At 50.0% G+C, this 27,586-nt stretch overlaps 1 protein-coding gene across 1 annotated transcript in view; it reads right to left on the bottom strand.

Moving 5' to 3' along the window:
- The window catches only part of LOC135051034 (ubiquinol-cytochrome-c reductase complex assembly factor 2), a 129,118-nt gene extending 106,383 nt beyond the window's left edge, over window positions 1-22,735 (bottom strand). Inside the window, exon 1 of the mRNA XM_063957226.1 lies at window positions 22,550-22,735. Within this exon, the coding sequence (XP_063813296.1) occupies window positions 22,550-22,687 (138 nt within the window). The 5' untranslated portion in view covers window positions 22,688-22,735. The remainder of the gene's footprint in view (window positions 1-22,549) is intronic.
- Between the last annotated feature and the right edge of the window lie 4,851 nt (window positions 22,736-27,586).

The raw sequence follows: 27,586 nt of genomic DNA on the forward strand, positions 1-27,586 counted from the left end.
TGAAGACAGGACCCACTAGCCCTTTTGGGGAGACAGAGGGAGAGTCTGCCAGCACACACCACAAAGCGCTATATATACAAGGGATATCCTTATATTAAGTGCTCCCTTATAGCTGCTTTAATATATATATATATAGCCATTAATGTGCCCCCCCTCTCTGTTTTACCCTGTTTCTGTAGTGCAGTGCAGGGGAGAGACCTGGGAGCCGTTCTGACCAGCGGAGCTGTGACAGAAAATGGCGCCGTGTGCTGAGGAGATAGGCCCCGCCCCTTTTTCGGCGGGTTCTTCTCCCGCTATTTTTCCAGTCAGGCAGGGGTTAAATATCTCCATATAGCCCCTATGGGCTATATGTGAGGTATTTTTAGCCTTGTATAAGGTTTATATTTGCCTCTCAGAGCGCCCCCCCCCAGCGCTCTGCACCCTCAGTGACTGCCCAGTGAAGTGTGCTGAGAGGAAAATGGCGCACAGCTGCAGTGCTGTGCGCTACCTTATGAAGACTGAGGAGTCTTCAGCCGCCGGTTTCCGGACCTCTTCACGCTTCAGCATCTGCAAGGGGGTCGGCGGCGCGGCTCCGGGACCGGACTCCACGGCTGGGCCTGTGTTCGATCCCTCTGGAGCTAATGGTGTCCAGTAGCCAAGCAGCAAATCCACTCTGCATGCAGGTGAGTTTACTACTTTCCCCCTAAGTCCCACGTTGCAGTGATCCTGTTGCCAGCAGGACTCACTGTAAAGAAAAAAAACCTAAACTAAACTTTCTCTAAGCAGCTCTTTAGGAGAGCCACCTAGATTGCACCCTTCTCGTTCGGGCACAAAATCTAACTGGAGTCTGGAGGAGGGTCATAGGGGGAGGAGCCAGTGCACACCACCTGACCTAGTAAAGCTTTACTTTTTTGTGCCCTGTCTCCTGCGGAGCCGCTATTCCCCATGGTCCTTTCAGGAACCCCAGCATCCACTTAGGACGATAGAGAAATAAAAGCTTTAGGACTAGGTGGTGTGCACTGGCTCCTCCCCCTATGACCCTCCTCCAAGCCTCAGTTAGGTTTTTGTGCCCGTCCGAGCAGGGTGCAATCTAGGTGGCTCTCCTAAAGAGCTGCTTAGAAAAAGTTATTAGGTTTTTTATTTTCAGTGAGTCCTGCTGGCAACAGGCTCACTGCAACGAGGGACTTAGGGGAGAAGAAGTGAACTCACCTGCGTGCAGGATGGATTGGCTTCTTAGGCTACTGGACACCATTAGCTCCAGAGGGATCGAACACAGGCCCAGCCATGGAGTCCGGTCCCGGAGCCGCGCCGCCGACCCCCTTACAGATGCCGAAAAGTGAAGAGGTCCAGAAACCGGCGGCAGAAGACTTTTCAGTCTTCATGAGGTAGCGCACAGCACTGCAGCTGTGCGCCATTGTTGTCAGCACACTTCACACCAGCGGTCACTGAGGGTGCAGGGCGCTGGGGGGGGGCGCCCTGGGCAGCAATGATAATACCTTGTTCTGGCTAAAAATACATCACATATAGCCCCTGGGGCTATATGGATGTATTTAACCCCTGCCAGGTCTCACAAACACCGGGAGAAGAGCCCGCCGAAATAGGGGGCGGGGCCTATCTCCTCAGCACACAGCGCCATTTTCCTGCACAGCTCCGCTGCGAGGAAGGCTCCCAGGACTCTCCCCTGCACTGCACTACAGAAACAGGGTAAAAAAAAACAGAGAGGGGGGGCACTTTTTTGGCGATATTGATATATTAAGCTGCTATAAAGGAAACAACACTTCTGTAGGGTTGTTCCTATATATTTATAGCGCTTGGGTGTGTGCTGGCAAACTCTCCCTCTGTCTCCCCAAAGGGCTAGTGGGGTCCTGTCTTCGATAAGAGCATTCCCTGTGTGTCTGCTGTGTGTCGGTACGTGTGTGTCTACATGTATGAGGACGATGTTGGTGTGGAGGCGGAGCAATTGCCGGTAATGGTGATGTCACCCCCTAGGGAGTCGACACCGGAATGGATGGCTTTGTTTATGGAATTACGTGATAATGTCAGCACGTTACAAAAATCAGTTGACGACATGAGACGGCCGGCAAACCAGTTAGTACCTGTCCAGGCGTCTCAGACACCGTCAGGGGCTGTAAAACGCCCTTTACCTCAGTCGGTCGACACAGACCCAGACACCGAATCTAGTGTCGACGGTGAAGAAACAAACGTATTTTCCAGTAGGGCCACACGTTATATGATCACGGCAATGAAGGAGGCTTTGCATATCTCCGATACTGCAAGTACCACAAAAAGGGGTATTATGTGGGGTCTGAAAAAACTACCTGTAGTTTTTCCTGAATCAGAGGAATTGAATGAAGTGTGTGATGAAGCGTGGGTTAACCCCGATAGAAAACTGCTAATTTCAAAGAAGTTATTGGCATTATATCCTTTCCCGCCAGAGGTTAGGGCGCGCTGGGAAACACCCCCTAGGGTGGATAAGGCACTCACACGCTTATCAAAACAAGTGGCGTTACCGTCTCCTGAAACGGCCGCCCTCAAGGATCCAGCTGATAGGAGGCTGGAAACTACCCTGAAAAGTATATACACTCATACTGGTGTTATACTGCGACCAGCCATCGCCTCAGCATGGATGTGCAGTGCTGGGGTGGTTTGGTCGGATTCCCTGACTGAAAATATTGATACCCTGGATAGGGACAGTATTTTATTGACTATAGAGCAATTAAAGGATGCTTTTCTTTATATGCGAGATGCTCAGAGGGATATTTGCACTCTGGCATCGAGAGTAAGTGCGATGTCCATATCTGCCAGAAGAAGTTTATGGACGCGACAGTGGTCAGGTGATGCGGATTCCAAACGGCATATGGAAGTATTGCCGTATAAAGGGGAGGAATTATTTGGGGTCGGTCTATCGGATTTGGTGGCCACGGCAACAGCCGGGAAATCCACCTTTTTACCTCAGGTCCCCTCCCAACAGAAAAAGACACCGTCTTTTCAGCCGCAGTCCTTTCGTTCCTATAAGAACAAACGGGCAAAAGGACAGTCATATCTGCCCCGAGGCAAAGGAAAGGGTAAGAGAGTGCACCAAGCAGCTCCCTCCCAGGAGCAGAAGCCCTCCCCGGCTTCTGCAAAGCCCTCAGCATGACGTTGGGGCTTTACAAGCGGACTCAGGGGCGGTGGGGGGTCGACTCAAGAATTTCAGCGCACAGTGGGCTCACTCACAGGTGGACCCCTGGATCCTGCAGGTAGTATCTCAGGGTTACAGGTTGGAATTCGAGAAGTCTCCCCCTCGCCGGTTCCTAAAGTCTGCTCTGCCAACGTCTCCCTCAGACAGGGCGACGGTATTGGAAGCCATTCACAAGCTGTATTCTCAGCAGGTGATAGTCAAGGTACCCCTCCTACAACAGGGAAAGGGGTATTATTCCACACTATTTGTGGTACCGAAGCCGGACGGCTCGGTAAGACCTATTCTAAATCTGAAATCTTTGAACCTGTACATACAAAAATTCAAGTTCAAGATGGAGTCACTCAGAGCAGTGATAGCGAATCTGGAAGAAGGGGACTTTATGGTGTCTCTGGACATCAAGGATGCTTACCTGCATGTCCCAATTTGCCCTTCACATCAAGGGTACCTCAGGTTCGTGGTACAAAACTGTCATTATCAGTTTCAGACGCTGCCGTTTGGATTGTCCACGGCACCTCGGGTCTTTACCAAGGTAATGGCCGAAATGATGTTTCTTCTGCGAAGAAAAGGCGTATTAATTATCCCTTACTTGGACGATCTCCTGATAAGGGCAAGGTCCAGAGAATAGCTGGAGGACGTAGTAGCACTAACCCAAGTAGTGCTGCAACAGCACGGGTGGATTCTGAATTTTCCAAAATCTCAATTGACCTCGACGACACGTCTGCTGTTCCTGGGAATGATTCTGGACACGGTTCAGAAAAAGGTGTTTCTTCCGGACGAGAAAGCCAGGGAGTTATCCGAACTTGTCAGGAACCTCCTAAAACCAGGAAAAGTGTCTGTGCATCAATGCACAAGAGTCCTGGGAAAAATGGTGGCTTCTTACGAAGCGATTCCATTCGGCAGATTCCACGCACGAACTTTTCAGTGGGATCTGCTGGACAAATGGTCCAGATCGCATCTGCAGATGCATCAGCGGATAACTTTGTCTCCACGGACAAGGGTGTCTCTTCTGGGGTGGTTGCAGAGTGCTCATCTGTTAGAGGGCCGCAGATTCGGCATACAGGACTGGGTCCTGGTGACCACGGATGCCAGTCTGAGAGGCTGGGGAGCGGTCACACAGGGAAGAAACTTCCAGGGAGTGTGGTCAAGCCTGGAGATGTCTCTTCACATAAATATACTGGAGCTAAGAGCGATTTACAATGCTCTAAGCCTGGCAAAACCCCTGCTTCAGGGTCAGCCGGTGTTGATCCAGTCGGACAACATCACGGCAGTCGCCCACGTAAACAGACAGGGCGGCACAAGAAGCAGGAGGGCAATGGCAGAAGCTGCAAGGATTCTTCGCTGGGCGGAAGATCATGTGATAGCACTGTCAGCAGTGTTCATTCCGGGAGTGGACAACTGGGAAGCGGACTTCCTCAGCAGACACGATCTACACCCGGGAGAGTGGGGACTTCATCCAGAAGTCTTCCACATGATTGTGAACCGTTGGGAAAAACCAAAAGGTGGATATGATGGCGTCCCGCCTCAACAAAAAACTGGACAGGTATTGCGCCAGGTCAAGAGACCCTCAGGCAATAGCTGTGGACGCTCTGGTAACACCGTGGGTGTTCCAGTCAGTGTATGTGTTTCCTCCTCTGCCTCTCATACCAAAAGTACTGAGAATTATACGGCAAAGGGGAGTAAGAACGATACTCGTGGCTCCGGATTGGCCAAGAAGAACTTGGTACCCGGAACTTCAGGAGATGCTCACGGAAGATCCGTGGCCTCTACCTCTAAGACGGGACCTGCTTCAGCAGGGACCGTGTCTATTCCAAGACTTACCGCGGCTGCGTTTGACGGCATGGCGGTTGAACGCCGAATTCTAAGGGAAAAAGGCATTCCGGAAGAGGTCATCCCTACCCTGGTAAAAGCCAGGAAGGAGGTGACTGCACAACATTATCACCGCATTTGGAGAAAATATGTTGCGTGGTGTGAGGCCAGGAAGGCCCCGACGGAGGAATTTCAACTGGGTCGATTCCTACATTTCCTGCAAACAGGATTGTCTATGGGCCTCAAATTAGGGTCCATTAAGGTTCAAATTTCGGCCCTGTCGATTTTCTTCCAGAAAGAATTGGCTTCAGTTCCTGAAGTCCAGACTTTTGTAAAAGGAGTACTACATATACAGCCCCCGGTTGTGCCCCCAGTGGCTCCGTGGGATCTTAATGTAGTTTTGGATTTTCTCAAATCCCATTGGTTTGAGCCACTCAAATCGGTGGATTTGAAAATAAGATTTTACTTACCGATAAATCTATTTCTCGTAGTCCGTAGTGGATGCTGGGGACTCCGTCAGGACCATGGGGATTAGCGGCTCCGCAGGAGACAGGGTACAAAAACAAAGCTTTAGGATCAGGTGGTGTGCACTGGCTCCTCCCCCTATGACCCTCCTCCAAGCCTCAGTTAGGATACTGTGCCCGGACGAGCGTACACAATAAGGAAGGATTTTGAATCCCGGGTAAGACTCATACCAGCCACACCAATCACACCGTACAACTTGTGATCTGAACCCAGTTAACAGTATGACAAACGTAGGAGCCTCTGAACAGACGGCTCACAACAATAACAACCCGATTTTTTTGTAACAATAACTATGTACAAGTATTGCAGACAATCCGCACTTGGGATGGGCGCCCAGCATCCACTACGGACTACGAGAAATAGATTTATCGGTAAGTAAAATCTTATTTTCTCTGACGTCCTAGTGGATGCTGGGGACTCCGTCAGGACCATGGGGATTATACCAAAGCTCCCAAACGGGCGGGAGAGTGCGGATGACTCTGCAGCACCGAATGAGAGAACTCCAGGTCCTCTTTAGCCAGGGTATCAAATTTGTAGAATTTTACAAACGTGTTCTCCCCCGACCACGTAGCTGCTCGGCAGAGTTGTAATGCCGAGACCCCTCGGGCAGCCGCCCAGGATGAGCCCACCTTCCTTGTGGAATGGGCCTTGACAGATTTAGGCTGTGGCAGGCCTGCCACAGAATGTGCAAGTTGAATTGTGCTACAAATCCAACGAGCAATCGTCTGCTTAGAAGCAGGAGCACCTAGCTTGTTGGGTGCATACAGTATAAACAGCGAGTCAGATTTTCTGACTCCAGCCGTCCTTGAAATATATATTTTCAATGCCCTGACAACGTCCAGCAACTTGGAATCCTCCAAATCGCTAGTAGCCGCAGGCACCACAATAGGCTGGTTCAGGTGAAACGCTGACACCACCTTAGGCAGAAACTGAGGACGCGTCCGCAGTTCTGCCCTGTCCGAATGGAAAATCAGATATGGGCTTTTATACGATAAAGCCGCCAATTCTGACACTCTCCTGGCTGAAGCCAGGGCCAGTAGCATGGTTACTTTCCATGTAAGATATTTCAAATCCACCGATTTGAGTGGCTCAAACCAATGGGATTTGAGAAAATCCAAAACTACATTAAGGTCCCACGGAGCCACTGGGGGCACAACCGGGGGCTGTATATGTAGTACTCCTTTTACAAAAGTCTGGACTTCAGGAACTGAAGCCAATTCTTTCTGGAAGAAAATCGACAGGGCCGAAATTTGAACCTTAATGGACCCCAATTTGAGGCCCATAGACAATCCTGTTTGCAGGAAATGTAGGAATCGACCCAATTGAAATTCCTCCGTGGGGGCCTTCCTGGCCTCACACCACGCAACATATTTTCTCCAAATGCGGTGATAATGTTGTGCAGTCACCTCCTTCCTGGCTTTTACCAGTGTAGGAATGACCTCTTCCGGAATGCCTTTTTCCCTTAGAATTCGGCGTTCAACCGCCATGCAGTCAAACGCAGCCGCGGTAAGTCTTGGAATAGACACGGTCCCTGCTGAAGCAGGTCCCGTCTTAGAGGTAGAGGCCACGGATCTTCCGTGAGCATCTCCTGAAGTTCCGGGTACCAAGTTCTTCTTGGCCAATCCGGAGCCACGAGTATCGTTCTTACTCCCCTTTGCCGTATAATTCTCAGTACTTTTGGTATGAGAGGCAGAGGAGGAAACACATACACTGACTGGAACACCCACAGTGTTACCAGAGCGTCCACAGCTATTGCCTGAGGGTCTCTTGACCTGGCGCAATACCTGTCCAGTTTTTTGTTGAGGCGAGACGCCATCATATCCACCTTTGGTTTTTCCCAACGGTTCACAATCATGTGGAAGACTTCTGGATGAAGTCCCCACTCTCCCGGGTGGAGGTCGTGCCTGCTGAGGAAGTCTGCTTCCCAGTTGTCCACTCCCGGAATGAACACTGCTGACAGTGCTATCACATGATTTTTTGCCCAGCGAAGAATCCTTGCAGTTTCTGCTATTGCCCTCCTGCTTCTTGTGCCGCCCTGTCTGTTTACGTGGGCGACTGCCGTGATGTTGTCCCACTGGATCAATACCGGCTGACCTTGAAGCAGAGGTCTTGCTAAGCTTAGAACATTGTAAATTGCCCTTAGCTCCAGTATATTTATGTGGAGAGAAGTCTCCAGACTTGATCACACTCCCTGGAAATTTTTTCCCTGTGTGACTGCTCCCTCTCAGCCTCTCAGGCTGGCATCCGTGGTCACCAGGACCCAGTCCTGAATGCCGAATCTGCGGCCCTTTAGTAGATGAGCACTCTGCAGCCACCGCAGAAGAAACACCCTTGTCCTTGGAGACAGGGTTATCCGCTGATGCATCTGAAGATGCGATCCGGACCATTTTTCCAGCAGATCCCACTGAAAAGTTCTTGCGTGAAATCTGCCGAATGGAATCGCTTCGTAAGAAGCCACCATTTTTCCCAGGACCCTTGTGCAATGATGCACTGACACTTTTCCTGGTTTTAGGAGGTTCCTGACTAGCTCGGATAACTCCCTGGCTTTCTTCTCCGGGAGAAACACCTTTTTCTGGACTGTGTCCAGAATCATCCCTAGGAAACAGCAGACGTGTCGTCGGAAACAGCTGCGGTTTTGGAATATTTAGAATCCACCTGTGCTGTCGTAGAACTACTTGAGATAGTGCTACTCCGACCTCCAACTGTTCTCTGGACCTTGCCCTTATCAGGAGATCGTCCATTTTCTTTGAAGAAGAATCATCATTTCGGCCATTACCTTGGTAAGGACCCGGGGTGCCGTGGACAATCCAACCGGCAGCGTCTGAAACTGATAGTGACAGTTCTGTACCACGAACCTGAGGTACCCTTGGTGAGAAGGGCAAATTTGGACATGGAGGTAAGCATCCCTGATGTCCCGGGACACCATATAGTCCCCTTCTTCCTGGTTCGCTATCACTGCTCTGAGTGACTCCATCTTGATTTGAACCTTTGTATGTAAGTGTTCAAATATTTCAGATTTAGAATAGGTCTCACCGAGCCGTCTGGCTTCAGTACCACAATATAGTGTGGAATAATACCCCTTTCCTTGTTGTAGGAGGGGTACTTTGATTATCACCTGCTGGGAATACAGCTTGTGAATTGTTTCCACTACTGCCTCCCTGTCGGAGGGAGACGTTGGTAAAGCAGACTTCAGGAACCTGCGAGGGGGAGACGTCTCGAATCTCCAATCTGTACCCCTGGGATACTACTTGTAGGATCCAGGGGTCCACTTGCGAGTGAGCCCACTGCGTGCTGAAACTCTTGAGACGACCCCACACCGCACCTGAGTCCGCTTGTACGGCCCCAGCATCATGCTGAGGACTTGGCAGAAGCGGTGGAGGGCTTCTGTTCCTGGGAATGGGCTGCCTGCTGCAGTCTTCTTCCCTTTCCTCTATCCCATGGCAGATATGACTGGCCTTTTGCCCGCTTGCCCTTATGGGGACGAAAGGACTGAGGCTGAAAAGACGTTGTCTTTTTCTCCTTTATACGGCAATACTTCCATGTGCCGTTTGGAATCTGCATCACCTGACCACTGTCGTGTCCATAAACAACTTCTGGCAGATATGGACATCGCACTTACTCTTGATGCCAGAGTGCAAATATCCCTCTGTGCATCTCGCATATATAGAAATGCATCCTTTAAATGCTCTATGGTCAATAAAATACTGTCCCTGTCAAGGGTATCAATATTTTCAGTCAGGGAATCCGACCAAGCCACCCCAGCGCTGCACATCCAGGCTGAGGCGATCGCTGGTCGCAGTATAACACCAGTATGTGTGTATATACTTTTTTGGATATTTTCCAGCCTCCTATCAGCTGGCTCCTTGAGGGCGGCCCTATCTGGAGACGGTACCGCCACTTGTTTTGATAAGCGTGTGAGCGCCTTATCCACCCTAAGGGGTGTTTCCCAACGCGCCCTAACTTCTGGCGGGAAAAGGTATACCGCCAATAATTTTCTATCGGGGGAAACCCACACATCATCACACACTTCATTTAATTTATCTGATTCAGGAAAAACTACAGGTAGTTTTTTCACATTCCACATAATACCCTTTTTTGTGGTACTTGTAGTATCAGAAATATGTAACACCTCCTTCATTGCCCTTAACAAGTAACGTGTGGCCCTAAAGGAAAATACGTTTGTTTCTTCACCGTCGACACTGGAGTCAGTGTCCGTGTCTGTGTCGACCGACTGAGGTAAAAGGACGTTTTAACGCCCCTGACGGTGTTTGAGACGCCTGGACAGGTACTAATTTGGTTTGTCGGCCATCTCATGTCGTCAACCGACCTTGCAGCGTGTTGACATTATCACGTAATTCCTTAAATAAGCCATCCATTCCGGTGTCGACTCCCTAGAAAGTGACATCACCATTACAGGCAATTGCTCCGCCTCCTCACCAACATCGTCCTCATACATGTCGACACACACGTACCGACACACAGCACACACACAGGGAATGCTCTGATAGAGGACAGGACCCCACTAGCCCTTTGGGGAGACAGAGGGAGAGTTTGCCAGCACACACCAAAACGCTATAATTATACAGGGACAACCTTTATATAAGTGTTTTTTCCCTTATAGCATCTTAATATATATAATCATATCGCCAAATAAGTGCCCCCCCTCTCTGTTTTAACCCTGTTTCTGTAGTGCAGTGCAGGGGAGAGCCTGGGAGCCTTCCCACCAGCATTTCTGTGAGGGAAAATGGCGCTGTGTGCTGAGGAGAATAGGCCCCGCCCCCTTTTCGGCGGGCTTCTTCTCCCGTTTTTCTGAGACCTGGCAGAGGTTAAATACATCCATATAGCCCCAGGGGCTATATGTGATGTATCTTTTAGCCAGTATAGGTATTTCATTGCTGCCCAGGGCGCCCCCCGCAGCGCCCTGCACCCTCCGTGACCGCTGGTGTGAAGTGTGTGACAACAATGGCGCACAGCTGCAGTGCTGTGCGCTACCTCATGAAGACTGAAAAGTCTTCTGCCGCCGGTTTCTGGACCTCTTCACTTTTCGGCATCTGCAAGGGGGTCGGCGGCGCGGCTCCGGGACCGGACTCCATGGCTGGGCCTGTGTTCGATCCCTCTGGAGCTAATGGTGTCCAGTAGCCTAAGAAGCCAATCCATCCTGCACGCAGGTGAGTTCACTTCTTCTCCCCTAAGTCCCTCGTTGCAGTGAGCCTGTTGCCAGCAGGACTCACTGTAAAATAAAAAACCTAAAAACTTTTTCTAAGCAGCTCTTTAGGAGAGCCACCTAGATTGCACACTGCTCGGACGGGCACAAAAACCTAACTGGGGCTTGGAGGAGGGTCATAGGGGGAGGAGCCAGTGCACACCACCTGATCCTAAAGCTTTGTTTTTGTGCCCTGTCTCCTGCGGAGCCGCTAATCCCCATGGTCCTGACGGAGTCCCCAGCATCCACTAGGACGTCAGAGAAATATCTTACATGGAAAGTAACCATGCTACTGGCCCTGGCTTCAGCCAGGAGAGTGTCAGAATTGGCGGCTTTATCGTATAAAAGCCCATATCTGATTTTTCATTCGGACAGGGCAGAACTGCGGACGCGTCCTCAGTTTCTGCCTAAGGTGGTTTCAGCGTTTCACCTGAACCAGCCTATTGTGGTGCCTGCGGCTACTAGCAATTTGGAGGATTCCAAGTTGCTGGACGTTGTCAGGGCATTGAAAATAATAAGAATTTACTTACCGATAATTCTATTTCTCGGAGTCCGTAGTGGATGCTGGGGTTCCTGAAAGGACCATGGGGAATAGCGGCTCCGCAGGAGACAGGGCACAAAAGTAAAGCTTTTACAGGTCAGGTGGTGTGTACTGGCTCCTCCCCCTATGACCCTCCTCCAGACTCCAGTTAGGTACTGTGCCCGGACGAGCGTACACAATAAGGGAGGATTTTGAATCCCGGGTAAGACTCATACCAGCCACACCAATCACACCGTACAACTTGTGATCTAAACCCAGTTAACAGTATGATAACAGAGGAGCCTCTGAAAGATGGCTTCCTAAACAATAACCCGAATTAGTTAACAATAACTATGTACAAGTATTGCAGATAATCCGCACTTGGGATGGGCGCCCAGCATCCACTACGGACTCCGAGAAATAGAATTATCGGTAAGTAAATTCTTATTTTCTCTATCGTCCTAAGTGGATGCTGGGGTTCCTGAAAGGACCATGGGGATTATACCAAAGCTCCCAAACGGGCGGGAGAGTGCGGATGACTCTGCAGCACCGAATGAGAGAACTCCAGGTCCTCCTTTGCCAGGGTATCAATTTTGTAAAAATTTACAAACGTGTTCTCCCCTGACCACGTAGCTGCTCGGCAGAGTTGTAATGCCGAGACCCCTCGGGCAGCCGCCCAAGATGAGCCCACCTTCCTTGCGGAATGGGCCTTAACAGATTTAGGCTGTGGCAGGCCTGCCACAGAATGTGCAAGTTGAATTTTGTTACAAATCCAACGAGCAATCGACTGCTTAGAAGCAGGTGCACCCAACTTGTTGGGTGCATACAGTATAAACAGCGAGTCAGATTTTCTGACTCCAGCCGTCCTTTAAATGTATATTTTTAAGGCTCTGACAACGTCCAACAACTTGGAGTCCTTCAAGTCGTCTGTAGCCGCAGGCACTACAATAGGCTGGTTCAGGTGAAACGCTGATACCACCTTAGGGAGAAAATGCGGACGCGTCCGCAGCTCTGCCCTATGTCGAATGGAAAATTAAATAAGGGCTTTTATAAAACAAAGCCGCCAGTTCAGATACTCTCCCGGCCGAAGCCAGGGCCAGTAACATAGTCACTTTCCATGTGAGATATTTCAAATCCACATTCTTTAGTGGTTCAAACCAATTGGATTTGAGGAAATCTAAAACTACATTTAGATCCCACGGTGCCACCTTAGGCACCACAGGAGGCTGTATATGCAGTACTCCTTTGATAAAATCTGGACCTCAGGGACTGAGGCCAATTCTTTTTGGAAGAATATTGATAGGGCCGAAATTTGAACCTTAATAGATCCCAATTTGAGACCCATAGACAATCCTGATTGCAGGAAATGTAGGAAAACGACCCAGTTGAAATTCCTCCATCGGAGCACTCCGCTGCTCGCACCACGCAACATATTTTCGCCAAATACGGCGATAATGCTTCGCGGTGACTTCCTTCCTTGCCTTTATCAAGGTAGGAATGACTTCTTCTGGAATGCCTTTTCCTTTTAGGATCTGGCATTCAAACGCCATGCCGTCAAACGCAGCCGCGGTAAGTCTTAAAAAAGACAAGGACCCTGCTGAAGCAGGTCCCTTCTCAGAAGTAGAGGCCACGGATCGTCCGTGACCATCTCTTGAAGTTCCGGGTACCAAGTCCTTCTTGGCCAATCCGGAGCCACTAGTCTTACTCCTCTTTGCCGTATAATCCTCAATACCTTTGGTATGAGAGGCAGAGGAGGAAACACATATACCGACTGGTACACCCAAGGTGTTACCAGCGCGTCCACAGCTATTGCCTGCGGATCTCTTGACCTGGCGCAATACCTGTCCAGTGTTTTGTTGAGGCGAGACGCCATCATGTCCACCATTGGTTTTACCCAACGGTTTAATAGCATGTGGAAAACTTCTGGATGAAGTCCCCACTCTCCCGGGTGAAAGTCGTGTCTGCTGAGGAAGTCTGCTTCCCAGTTGTCCACGCCCGGGATGAATACTGCTGACAGTGCTATCACGTGATTCTCCGCCCAGCGAAGGATCCTGGCAGCTTCTGCCATTGCCCTCCTGCTTCTTGTGCCGCCCTGTCTGTTTACATGGGCGACTGCCGTGATGTTGTCCGACTGGATCAACACCGGTCTTCCTTGAAGCAGAGGTTCCGCCTGGCTTAGAGCATTGTAGATTGCTCTTAGTTCCAGAATGCTTATGTGAAGAGACTTTTTCAGGCTCGACCACACTCCCTGGAAATTTCTTCCCTGTGTGACTGCTCCCCAGCCTCTCAGGCTGGCATCCGTGGTCACCAGGATCCAATCCTGCATGCCGAATCTGCGGCCCTCCAATAGATGAGCCTCCTGCAACCACCACAGAAGGGATACCCTTGTCCTCGGCGACAGGGTTATCCGCAGGTGCATCTGAAGATGCGACCCTGACCATTTGTCCAACAGATCCCTTTGCATGGAATCTGCCGAAAGGGATTGCTTCGTAAGAAGCTACCATTTTTTCCCAGGACTCTTGTGCATTGATGTACAGACACCTTTCCTGGTTTTAGGAGGTTCCTGACCAGGTCAGATAACTCCTTGGCTTTTTCTTCGGAAAGAAAAACCTTTTTCTGAACTGTGTCCAGAATCATCCCCAGGAACAGCAGACGAGTTGTCGGCATTAATTGGGATTTTGGAATATTCAGAATCCATCCGTGCTGCTTTAGCACCTCTTGAGATAGTGCTAAACCCATCTCTAGCTGTTCTCTGGACCTTGCCCTTATTAGGAGATCGTCCAAGTATGGGATAATTAATACGCCTTTTCTTCGAAGAAGAAATATTATCTCGGCCATTACCTTTGTAAAGACCCGAGGTGCCGTGGACAAACCAAACGGCAGCGTCTGAAACTGATAGTGACAGTTTTGTACAACGAACCTGAGGTACCCCTGTGTGAGGGGTAATTGGAACGTGGAGATACGCATCCTTGATGTCCAAGGATACCATAAAGTCCCCTTCTTCCAGGTTCGCTATCACTGCTCTGAGTGACTCCATCTTGAACTTGAACTTCTTTATGTACAGGTTCAAGGACTTCAGATTTAGAATAGGCCTTACCGAGCCATCCGGCTTCGGTACCACAAAAAGAGTGGAATAATACCCCTTCCCTTGTTGTAGAAGAGGTACCTTGACTATCACCTGCTGAGAATACAGCTTGTGAATGGCTTCCAAAACCGTCTCCCTTCCTGAGGGGGACGTTGGTAAAGCAGACTTCAGGAAACGGCGAGGTGGCTCTGTCTCTAATTTCAACCTGTACCCCTGAGATATTATCTGCAGGATCCAGGGATTTACCTGCGAGTGAGCCCACTGCGCGCTGTAATTCTTGAGACGACCGCCTACCGCCCCCGAGTCCGCTTGCGAAGCCCCAGCGTCATGCTGAGGCTTTTGTAGAAGCCGGGGAGGGCTTCTGTTCCTGGGAAGGAGCTGCCTGTTGCTGTCTCTTCCCTCGTCCTCTGCCTCGTGGCAGATATGAATAGCCCTTTGCTCTCTTATTTTTAAAGGAACGAAAGGGCTGCGGTTGAAAAGTCGGTGCCTTTTTCTGTTGGGGAGTGACTTGAGGTAGAAAGGTGGATTTCCCGGCCGTAGCCGTGGCCACCAAATCCGATAGACCGACCCCAAATAACTCCTCTACGCATCGCCTGTCCACTGTCGTGTCCATAAAGCTCTTCTGGCCGAAATGGACATAGCACTTACCCGTGATGCCAGTGTGCAGATATCTCTCTGTGCATCACGCATATAAAGAAATGCATCCTTTATTTGTTCTAACGACAGTAAAATATTGTCCCTGTCCAGGGTATCAATATTTTCGATCAGGGACTCTGACCAAACTACCCCAGCACTGCACATCCAGGCAGTCGCAATAGCTGGTCGTAGTATAACACCTGCATGTGTGTATATACCTTTTTGGATATTTTCCATCCTCCTATCTGATGGATCTTTAAGTGCGGCCGTCTCAGGAGAGGGTAACGCCACTTGTTTTGATAAGCGTGTTAGCGCTTTGTCCACCCTAGGAGGTGTTTCCCAGCGCTCCCTAACCTCTGGCGGGAAAGGGTATAAAGCCAATAACTTCTTTGAAATTAGCAGTTTTTTATCGGGGCACCCCACGCTTCATCACACACGTCATTTAATTCTTCTGATTCGGTAAAAACTACTGGTAGTTTTTTCACACCCCACATAATACCCTGTTTAGTGGTACCTGTAGTATCAGCTAAATGTAACATCTCCTTTATTGCCAAAATCATATAACGTGTGGCCCTACTGGAAAATACGGTTGATTCGTCACCTTCACCACCGGAATCAGTGCCTGTGTCTGGGTCTGTGTCGACCGACTGAGGCAAGGGGCGTTTTACAGCCCCTGACGGTGTTTGAGGCGCCTGGACAGGCACTAATTGAGTGTCCGGCCGCCTCATGTCGGCAAACGACTGCTTAAGCGAGTTGACGCTATCCCGTAATTCCACAAATAAAGGCATCCATTCTGGTGTCGACCCCCTAGGAGGTGACATCCTCATATTTGGCAATTGCTCCGCCTCCACACCAATAACGTCCTCATACATGTCGACACACACGTACCGACACACAGCAGACACACAGGGAATGCTCTATACGAAGACAGGACCCACTAGCCCTTTGGGGAGACAGAGGGAGAGTCTGCCAGCACACACCAAAAAGCGCTATATATGACAGGGATAGCCTTATGATTAAGTGCTCCCTTATAGCTGCTTTTATATTAATATATTGCCATTTATTTTGCCCCCCCTCTCTGTTATACCCTGTTTCTGTAGTGCAGTGCAGGGGAGAGACCTGGGAGCCTTCCTGACCAGCGGAGCTGTGACAGAAAATGGCGCCGTGTGCTGAGGAGATAGGCCCCGCCCCTTTTTCGGCGGGCTCGTCTCCCGCTATTTAGTACATTTAGGCAGGGGTAAATATCTCCATATAGCCTCTGGGGCTATATGTGAGGTATTTTTAGCCTTTTTAAAGGTTTTCATTTGCCTCCCAGGGCGCCCCCCCCCCAGCGCCCTGCACCCTCAGTGACTGCCGTGTGAAGTGTGCTGAGAGGAAAATGGCGCACAGCTGCAGTGCTGTGCGCTACCTTAAGAAGACTGCAGGAGTCTTCAGCCGCCGATTCTGGACCTCTTCTTGCTTCAGCATCTGTGAGGGGGCCGGCGGCGTGGCTCCGGTGACCATCCAGGCTGTACCTGTGATCGTCCCTCTGGAGCTTCATGTCCAGTAGCCAAGAAGCCAATCCATCCTGCACGCAGGTGAGTTCACTTCTTCTCCCCTCTGTCCCTCGTTGCAGTGATCCTGTTGCCAGCAGGAATCACTGTAAAATAAAAAACCTAAGCTAAACTCTCTAAGCAGCTCTTTATGAGAGCCACCTAGAATTGCACCCTTCTCGGCCGGGCACAAAAATCTAACTGGAGTCTGGAGGAGGGTCATAGGGGGAGGAGCCAGTACACACCACCTGACCTGTAAAAGCTTTACTTTTGTGCCCTGTCTCCTGCGGAGCCGCTATTCCCCATGGTCCTTTCAGGAACCCCAGCATCCACTTAGGACGATAGAGAAATATATTTCAAGGACGGCTGGAGTCAGAAAATCTGACTCGCTGTTTATACTGTATGCACCCAACAAGCTGGGTGCTCCTGCTTCTAAGCAGACGATTGCTCGTTGGATTTGTAGCACAATTCCACTTGCACATTCTGTGGCAGGCCTGCCACAGCCTAAATCTATCAAGGCCCATTCCACAAGGAAGGTGGGCTCATCTTGGGCGGCTGCCCGAGGGGTCTCGGCATTACAACTCTGCCGAGCAGCTACGTGGTCGGGGGAGAACACGTTTGTAAAATTCTACAAATTTGATACCCTGGCTAAAGAGGACCTGGAGTTCTCTCATTCGGTGCTGCAGAGTCATCCGCACTCTCCCGCCCGTTTGGGAGCTTTGGTATAATCCCCATGGTCCTGACGGAGTCCCAGCATCCACTAGGACGTCAGAGAAAATAAGATTTTACTTACCGATAAATCTATTTCTCGTAGTCCGTAGTGGATGCTGGGCGCCCATCCCAAGTGCGGATTGTCTGCAATACTTGTACATAGTTATTGTTACAAAAAAATCGGGTTGTTATTGTTGTGAGCCGTCTGTTCAGAGGCTCCTACGTTTGTCATACTGTTAACTGGGTTCAGATCACAGGTTGTACGGTGTGATTGGTGTGGCTGGTATGAGTCTTACCCGGGATTCAAAATCCTTCCTTATTGTGTACGCTCGTCCGGGCACAGTATCCTAACTGAGGCTTGGAGGAGGGTCATAGGGGGAGGAGCCAGTGCACACCACCTAGTCCTAAAGCTTTTATTTTTGTGCCCTGTCTCCTGCGGAGCCGCTAATCCCCATGGTCCTGACGGAGTCCCAGCATCCACCACGGACTACGAGAAATAGATTTATCGGTAAGTAAAATCTTATTATTAACCCTGCACCCACCACCACCAGGGGTACAGCTGTGCAGGGAATAGCCCCGGGCAGGATGTTCCTCAGAAGGGGGAACTTCCATTTATTTATTTTTCGAGTGTGTGGGGGGCCATTTTACAAGGGATTCCAGGCCTGGGCTGAAAAGTTTGGGTCTGGTTTACGTTATGGCAGGGGGCCCCCTCGCTGCGTGATTCCGTACTATAGTGTAAGCCACCCAGGGCTGGCTATTGGGAAATCAGGGAGATCACACCCCAGTTGATATCCCCCCCCCCTTCCCCAATTGTCCAGTACAAGACTGAGACGTTCAGGGCTGGTCATGGTTTGGGTGCCGGCACATTTTTTTTATTTTAATGAATCATTTACCTACAGTTTAAAGGGCCCTACACACTAATAGATTTTGATAAACGATATGAACGTTCTCGTTGATTAATGAATGAGAACGTGTTCATATCGTTTAGTGTGTAGGAACCAACGATGAACGATGCACGGCCCCGCGCTCATTCACTGTTGGTGCTCAGCTGCTTATGCATGCAGGCCGAGATTGTCCATATTAGCATGCACTGCTATGGAGCCGGGTGACGGGGAGGGGGGGAGGGGGGGGGGGGGGGGAGTGAAGAAACTTCACTCCCCCCGTCACTGCCCCCCTGCCGCCGGGTCGGCCGTATCCGCCGTTGGGCAGCTCGGTGGCAGATCGCCAAATGTGAAGGGGCCTTTACACTACAAAGCCTGCACAGATCATACCATTCTGTGGAGCACTTTGAATCCACCACACATTTACCCCTTTCACATTGCAAAAATTACCCGGTATCGACCCAGCATATTGCCGGGTCGACACGGGTCAGTGTGCGATGTCAAAGGGGCCTTGGAGAATTCCTGGGTCGCCTGACTCGGTAATTCAACCAGGGTAATAAGAAGGGTTATTCCCAGGTTGAATACTGGGTCAGTGGCAGTGTAAACGGGTTCCCAGGTCGATGTGACCTGGGACCTATTTACTACATAGGGAGAGGCGGCGCGGAGATGAGCTCATTTCTCAGCGCCACCTCCACCCCTGTCCCTGCTGTCGGCTACACCCCCCACCGCTATGGCAACCGGCCCGGCATATTGCCAGGTCGGGAAACCAGCGCTGAGGCTCCAATGCCGCATCCCACTCGGGAATGACCCATTTCCAAATCCCGGGTAAGATCCGGCACCGGAGATGTGAAAGGGGTATTTGACAGTGGATTCATACCTCTATTTGACAGCAGAGTCTATTGTAAAAGGGGCAATCCGACAGGGTTTTAGACAGAAAAAAAAAAAAAGGCAGATGAAGCCATCAGAAGTCAATAGATACCAAAAAACATTGATTAAGTCTGGACTTTAGACACTCCAGACCTGGTGCTGTCCAGCAATGTGGTTTAAAAGTCAAACATGGGGGCAGATGTATTAAACCTGGAGAAGTGATAAAGCAGTGATGAGTGCAAGGTGATGACGCACCAGCCAATCAGCTCCAATATGTAAATTTAAAGTTAGGAGCGGATTGGCTGGTGCGTTATCGCCTTGCATTTATCACTGCTGTATCACTTCTCCAGGCTCAATACATCTGCACCATTATTCTTAGTAAATGAACACCCTCACGTCAATCTTTATTGCAGTCCTGTTCCATAAATAAGAAATATTACTAGAACATTCCAATTTCTTACACAGGATGCAACAAAAACGCTTACGGGTTGGTTAGATTACCTGCAAAGGGCGCAAGTTCTGCTTGCAACAGCAATGCCGGCACTGAAACTCAAGAAATGGACTCGCTCCAGACTCACATTTTCGCAGTCCTCTCTTTAATATGTTCTACACACAAAGTCGTGGCAAGACTGATGTTCCACTCTTGCCACTCCTTATCCAACACATAAAGGCCCGTACACACTGGTCGATATATCGGCCGTTCTCTTGAACGGCTGATATATCGCGGGACCGTCGGCCAGTGTGTACGGCCGATACGTCTGTGAACTCCGTCGTTCACAGACGTATCGCGTCGGCCGCGCAACACAGCCGACGGCCAATATATCTACCGATATATTGGCGCGTCGCTGTGTGTGTACGGGGCGGTCGGCCGACCGCCCGTACACATGCTGCGGCGGCCGGCCATGATTGACATCTGAACTGGGCGGGCGTGTGTACACGCCCACCCAGTTCATGACGTCAGTCCCGACGGATCGAGCAGTGTGTATGCTGAACACACTGCTCGATCCGTCCATAGATATATCTGCAGATCAATTGATCTGCAGATATATCTATTAGTGTGTACCCACCTTAACACTGCAAATCCCTACACTAGCTAACCATACCTCCCAACATGACCCTCTCCAGGAGAGTCAGAATGCTCTGCTCCTTGACTTCCCACTTAATTTATGATTGCCATCACCTGTGCTGAACACCTTTCTTATCCATTAACCTGTTCAACACAGGGGCCGGCAATTATAAATTAAGAGAAAATTCCAGAAGCAGAACATTTTGTCCCTCCTGGAGAGGGTCATGTTGGGAGGTCTGCTGTATGGAGGGTGGGGGGCGCAAGGGAACACCAACAAAGCTGATTGTATGAGAAGAGCAGATCAGAATCAGCACATCACATTGAAGGCAAAGCTTCTGTCATAAAGATATTGCTCTTGCTGGATTCTTTTTAGAGAAGCTGAGGCCACGACCCCTGCATTACCGGGCTCTGGACAGGCTTCTACGGACCTGTGTGCCAGCAATCCCAGTGCAGGTCCTAGGCATCAAAGCTTGGCAAATATGCTATGTATTATTGTTGCTTACCAACTGCAGGAAACCTGGCGTACATACAGTACTGTACTACCAATCACAGCCAGCCAAACATAGGAACTGAGAATGCCAATCCAGGAAAATATGCTTACAAATTTTAAAAATTTTTTTACTGACACTAAGGCTGGGTACAGACTTGTTGATGTCCGTGACATCGCGCAAGATCCTCCCACAAACAATATCGTTCATACACACTGAACAATATTGCTTGTGCCTTGTCAGTGACAGCATTCACCCACATCCAGGTGCATGCCGTCTCATACAATATCTTTACATTTCAAGGTTGAAAACTAAAGATGTACCTTGTTAACGTCCTAAGGAGCCCGCATTGTTAAAGATATAGGGTATAAACACTTGCGATGTATACAATATATCGTCCGATACGGAAGATATATCGGGTACACATCGGCGAGTGTGTACCCACCGTGCGATAGAGTGACCCAGCAATTGCACCATCATAATACACCATGGGGTCATTCTGACCTGATCACACGCTAGGTTTTTTCGCTACAGTCAGTTCTGAACTGTGCATGCATCGCAAAGCACACGCGCGTCGCACGGGTACAAAGCGGATCGTTGCTGTGCGATGGGTTTTACGAAGAATCCATCTGCACAGCTGATCGCAAGAAGCTTGACAGGAAGAGGGCGTTTGTGGGTGGCAACTGACCGTTTTCTGGGAGTGTTTGGAAAAACGCAGGCGTGTCCAAGCGTTTGCAGAGCGAGTGTCTGACGTCAATTCCGGGACCGGACGGGCTGAAGTGATCGCAAGGACTGAGTAAGTTCTGAGCAACTCAGAAACTGCACAAATATTTTTTTGTATCGCCTGGCTGAACACGCGTTCGCACACTTTCAAAGCAAAAATACACTCCCCTATGGGCGGCAACTATCTGATCGCAGCAGTGCAAAAAAACCCTAGCAAGCGATCAGGTGTGAATTAGGCCCACTGTACGATCTGCTATATGACAGCGCAATGTATCATTACATGCTGCATGTTACAATATTGGACTTTCTTTAATTAACAACAGTCAGGTACCACAGATCAGGGGTTCACACTACACGATGTGTATGATTATGATACACATCGTATAGTGTGAACCTCTGATCTATGGTTCGTGACTGTTGTTAATCATAAGGTGCATACACACTGGGCGTTTTTGCCCAGCGTGTATGCACAGAGATGATCGCTGACATCGCTGGGCTGAAAAGCGCTCAGTGCATACACACTGAACACTTTTCCCCCCTGCTCAGCGATGTCAGCAGGGGTGAGCGGCTTTCCATAGCAGGACGCTATAATACCAGTAGATGAACGGCGCCCGCTAGCGATGAAGCAGGAGCGCACATCAGCGCTCATTCATACACACTGGGCGGCTTTGATCTGAAAGCAGCTCAACACACCAAAAGTGAGCTGCTTTCAGCTCAAAATCGCCAAGTGTGTATGGGCCCTACACACTGCGCGATCGGCCGCCACGCTGCCCGACGGTGGATACGGCCGACCCGGCGGTGGGGGGGGTGAACTTTCTTCACTCCCCCCGTCACCTGTCTCCATAGCAGTGCAGGCAAATATGGATGAGATTGTCCATATTGGGCTGCATGCACAAGCGACGGGGAACCAGCGATCAACGAGAGCGGGGCTGCGCATCGTTCATCGCTGGTGCCTTCACACTGAAAGATATGAATGGTATCTCGTTCATTAATGAACCAGATCTCATATCTTTCACTCATATTGCCCAGTGTGTAGGGCCTATTATATACTATGATATATCGATCCGATATATAGAGAGATGCACAGATATTGATACATATTCGTTCAGAAGTTGACCCCGTCTCCCCTTGACACCGGTGGCAGCTGCATACAGTAAGCGATTTCTACTACAGCTGTATTATTATTAACCCCAGTCACACTGACTGACATTTGTGAACTGAACCTGTCACGTGTGCCCTGTCCGGTCCCTGCACCCTGAGGCTGAGCCTGCTGCCCCCTGGCGGCAAGTGACAGATATAGGCTACCGGTGACCTTAGGGACACGCAGCGTATCATCAGCTACTGACCTGGGTGATGTCTCCTTCCCTAAAGGCGTGAGCCACCCGCTCTCTGAGGAACGCACCAAAGTCCCGACCCCGTCTGCTCTCGTCCACTGGCCACTCTTCGCATAGTTTTAGAAAACGTCGGTATCTCAGGGCCGCCATTTGCTCCAAGGTGTCACAGTGACTGACCGGCGAATCAGCGCAGAGATGGAAGGTTACTGTCAGCCAATCGAGTTATAGGAGCAGAGGGCGGGTCTTGTTGCCGAGCGCCTCTGGGAGTGACGATTATAATGTACAGTGCTAGTCAGTATGAAGGTAGCCATTCATACATACAGTACAATATAGCAGCAGTACCACAGCGATGAGACTGGCCGCTGCGTCTTGCGTTACGTGACATGTGTGATGGGAATCCATCACACATACAAGATGACACTCTTTGTACATTGTAATTTGAATCAGAATACAGTGTACTGACTGCGATGCGGACTTTTCTCTAACGTCCTAAGTGGATGCTGGGGACTCCGTAAGGATCATGGGGAATAGCGGCTCCGCAGGAGACTGGGCACATCTAAAGAAAGCTTTAGGACTATCTGGTGTGCACTGGCTCCTCCCCCTATGACCCCCCTCCAAGCCTCAGTTAGATCTCTGTGCCTGAACGAGAAGGGTGCACACTAGGGGCTCTCCTGAGCTTCTTAGTGAAAGTTTTAGTTTAGGTTTTTTATTTTCAGTGAGACCTGCTGGCAACAGGCTCACTGCATCGAGGGACTAAGGGGAGAAGAAGCGAACTCACCTGCGTGCAGAGTGGATTGGGCTTCTTAGGCTACTGGACATTAGCTCCAGAGGGACGATCACAGGCCCAGCTTGGATGGGTCCCAGAGCCGCGCCGCCGGCCCCCTTACAGAGCCAGAAGGCAGAAGAGGTCCGGAAAATCGGCGGCAGAAGACGTCCTGTCTTCAACAAGGTAGCGCACAGCACTGCAGCTGTGCGCCATTGCTCTCAGCACACTTCACACTCCGGTCACTGAGGGTGCAGGGCGCTGGGGGGGGGCGCCCTGAGACGCAATAATAAACACCTTGGATGGCAAAAAAATGCATCACATATAGCTCCTGGGCTATATGGATGCATTTAACCCCTGCCAAAATACATAAAAAAACGGAAGATAAGGCCGCCGATAAGGGGGCGGAGCCTATCTCCTCAGCACACTGGCGCCATTTTCCCTCACAGCTCCGTTGGAGGGAAGCTCCCTGGCTCTCCCCTGCAGTCACTACACTACAGAAAGGGTTAAAAAAGAGAGGGGGGCACAAATTAGGCGCAGTATTAACTATACAGCAGCTATAAGGGGAAAAACACTTATATAAGGTTATCCCTGTATATATATAGCGCTCTGGTGTGTGCTGGCAAACTCTCCCTCTGTCTCCCCAAAGGGCTAGTGGGGTCCTGTCCTCTATCAGAGCATTCCCTGTGTGTGTGCTGTATGTCGGTACTTTTGTGTCGACATGTATGAGGAGAAAAATGATGTGGAGACGGAGCAGATTGCCTGTAATAGTGATGTCACCCCCTAGGGGGTCGACACGTGAGTGGATGAACTGTTGGAAGAAATTACGTGACAGTGTCAGCTCTGTATAAAAGACAGTGGTTGACATGAGACAGCCGGCTACTCAGCTTGTGCCTGTCCAGACGTCTCATAGGCCGTCAGGGGCTCTAAAGCGCCCGTTACCTCAGATGGCAGATATAGACGCCGACACGGATACTGACTCCAGTGTCGACGGTGAAGAGACAAATGTGACTTCCAGTAGGGCCACACGTTACATGATTGAGGCAATGAAAAATGTTTTACACATTTCTGATAATACGAGTACCACCAAAAAGGGGTATTATGTTCGGTGAGGAAAAACTACCTGTAGTTTTCCTGAATCTGAGAAATTAAATGAGGTGTGTGATGATGCGTGGGTTTCCCCCGATAACAACTGATAATTTCTAAAATGTTATTGGCATTATATCCTTTCCCGCCAGAGGTTAGGGTGCGTTGGGAAACACCCCCTAGGGTGGATAAAGCGCTCACACGCTTGTAAGGGCTCTATCCTCTCCTGAGATGGCCGCCCTTAAGGATCCTGCTGATAGAAAGCAGGAGGGTATCCTAAAATGTATTTACACACATACTGGTGTTATACTGCGACCAGCAATCGCCTCAGCCTGGATGTGCAGTGCTGGGTTGGCGTGGTCGGATTCCCTGACTGAAAATATTGATACCCTAGATAGGGACAGTATATTTTTGCCTATAGAGCATTTGAAAGATGCATTGCTATATATGCGTGATGCACAGCGGAATATTTGCCGACTGGCATCAAGTCTAAGTGCGTTGTCCATTTCTACCAGTAGAGGGTTATGGACACGTCAGTGGTCAGGTGATGCGTATTCCAAACGGCATTTGGAAGTATTGCCTTATTAAGGGGAGGAGTTATTTGGGGTCGGTCTTTCAGACCTGGTGGCCACGGCAACAGCTGGGAAATCCACGTTTGTACCCCAGGTCGCCTCTCAACAGGAGAAGACGCCGTATTATCAGGCGCAGTCTTTTCGTGGATAAGCGGGCAAAAGGTTCCTCATTTCTGCCCCTTGACAGAGGGAGAGGAAAAAGGCTGCAGAAATCAGCCAGTTCCCAGGAACAGAAACCCTCTCCCGCCTCTGCCAAGCCCTCAGTATACGCTGGGGCTTTACAAGCAGAATCAGGCACGGTGGGGGGCCCGTCTCAATGAATTTCAGCGCGCAGTGGGCTCACTCGCAAGTAGACCCCTGGATCCTTCAGGTGATATCTCAGGGGTACAAATTAGAATTCGAGACGTCTCCCCCTCGCCGTTTCCTAAAGTCGGCTTTACCGATGTCTCCTTCTGACAGGGAGACAGTTTTGGAAGCCATTCACAAGCTGTATTCCCAGCAGGTGATAATCAAGATACCCCTCCTGCAACAGGGAACGGGGTATTATTCCACACTGTTGTGGTACCGAAGCCGGACGGCTCGGTGAGACCGATTCTAAATCTAAAATCTTTGAACACTTACATACAGAGGTTCAAATTCAAGATTGAGTCACTCAGAGCAGTGATTGCGAACCTGGAAGAAGGGGACTACATGATGTCTCGGGACATCAAGGATGCTTACCTTCATGTCAAAATTTACCCTTCTCACCAAGGGTACCTCAGGTTTATGGTACAGAACTGTCACTATCAGTTCAGACGCTGCCGTATGGATGGTCCACGGCACCCCGGGTCTTTACCAAGGTAATGGCCGAAATGATGATATTCCTTCAAAGGAAGGGAATTTTAGTTATCCCTTACTTGGACGATTCCCTGATAAGGGTAAGATCCAGGGAACAGTTGGAGGTCGGTGTAGCACTATCTCAGGTAGTGTTGCTGCAGCACGGTTGGATTCTCAATATTCCAAAATCGCAGCTGGTTCCGACGACTTGTCTTCTGTTCCTAGGGATGATCCTGGACACAGTCCAGAAAAAGGTGTTTCTCCCGGAGGAGAATGCCAGGGAGTTATCCGAGCTAGTCAGGAACCTCCTAAAACCGAGCCAAGTCTCAGTGCATCAATGCACAAGGGTTCTGGGTAAAATGGTGGCTTCCTACGAAGCAATCCCATTCGGCAGATTCCACGCAAGAACTTTCCAGTGGGACCTGCTGGACAAATGGTCCGGGTCGCATCTTCAGATGCATCAGCGGATAACCCTGTCACCAAGGACAAGGGTGTCCCTCCTGTGGTGGTTGCAGAGTGCTCATCTTCTAGAGGGCCGCAGATTCGGCATTCAGGACTGGGTCCTGGTAACCACGGATGCCAGCCTGCGAGGCTGGGGAGCAGTCACACAGGGAAGGAATATCCAGGACTTATGGTCAAGCCTGGAGACATCACTTCACATAAATATCCTGAAGCTAAGGGACATTTACAATGCTCTAAGCTTAGCAAGACCTCTGCTTCAAGGTCAGCCGGTGTTGATCCAGTCGGACAACATCACGGCAGTCACCCACGTAAACAGACAGGGTGGCACAAGAAGCAGGAGGGCAATGGCAGAAGCTGCAAGGATTCTTCGCTGGGCGGAAAATCATGTGATAGCACTGTCAGCAGTATTCATTCCGGGAGTGGACAACTGGAAAGCAGACTTCCTCAGCACGACCTCCACCCGGGAGAGTGGGGACTTCACCCAGAAGTCTTCCACATGATTATAAACCGTTGGGAAAAACTCGACAGGTATTGCGCCAGGTCCAGGGACCCTCAGGCAATAGCTGTAGACGCTCTGGTAACACCGTGGGTGTACCAGTCAGGGTATGTGTTCCCTCCTCTGCCTCTCATACCCAAGGTACTGAGATTGATAAGATGGAGAGGAGTAAGCACTATATTCGTGGCTCTGGATTGGCCAAGAAGGATTTGGTAACCGGAACTTCAAGAGATGCTCACGGAGGATCCGTGGCCTCTACCTCTAAGAAGGGACCTGCTCCAGCAAGGACCCTGTCTGTTCCAAGACTTACCGCGGCTGCGTTTGACGGCATGGCGGTTGAACGCCGGATCCTGAAGGAAAAAAGGCATTCCGGATGAAGTCATCCCTATCCTGATCAAAGCCAGGAAGGATGTAACCGCAAAAACATTATCACCGCAATTGGCGAAAATATGTTGCGTGGTGCGAGGCCAGTAAGGCCCGACGGTGGAAATTCAACTGGGTCGATTCCTACATTTCCTGCAAACAGGAGTGTCTATGGGCCTGAAATTGGGGTCCATTAAGGTTCAAATTTCGGCCCTGTCAATTTTCTTCCAAAAAGAACTAGCTTCAGTCCCTGAAGTTCAGACGTTTGTAAAAGGGGTACTGCATATACAGCCTCCTTTTGTGCCTCCAGTGGCACTTTGGGATCTCAATGTAGTTTTGGGTTCCAAAAGTCACATTGGTTTGAACCACTTAAATCTGTGGAGTTAAAATATCTCACATGGAAAGTGGTCATGCTGTTGGCCCTGGCCTGGGCCAGGCGTGTGTCAGAATTGGCGGCTTTATCCTGAAAAAGCCCTTATCTGATGTTCCAT

This window comes from Pseudophryne corroboree, chromosome 2, assembly GCF_028390025.1.
Source record: "Pseudophryne corroboree isolate aPseCor3 chromosome 2, aPseCor3.hap2, whole genome shotgun sequence".
Taxonomy (NCBI): domain Eukaryota; kingdom Metazoa; phylum Chordata; class Amphibia; order Anura; family Myobatrachidae; genus Pseudophryne; species Pseudophryne corroboree.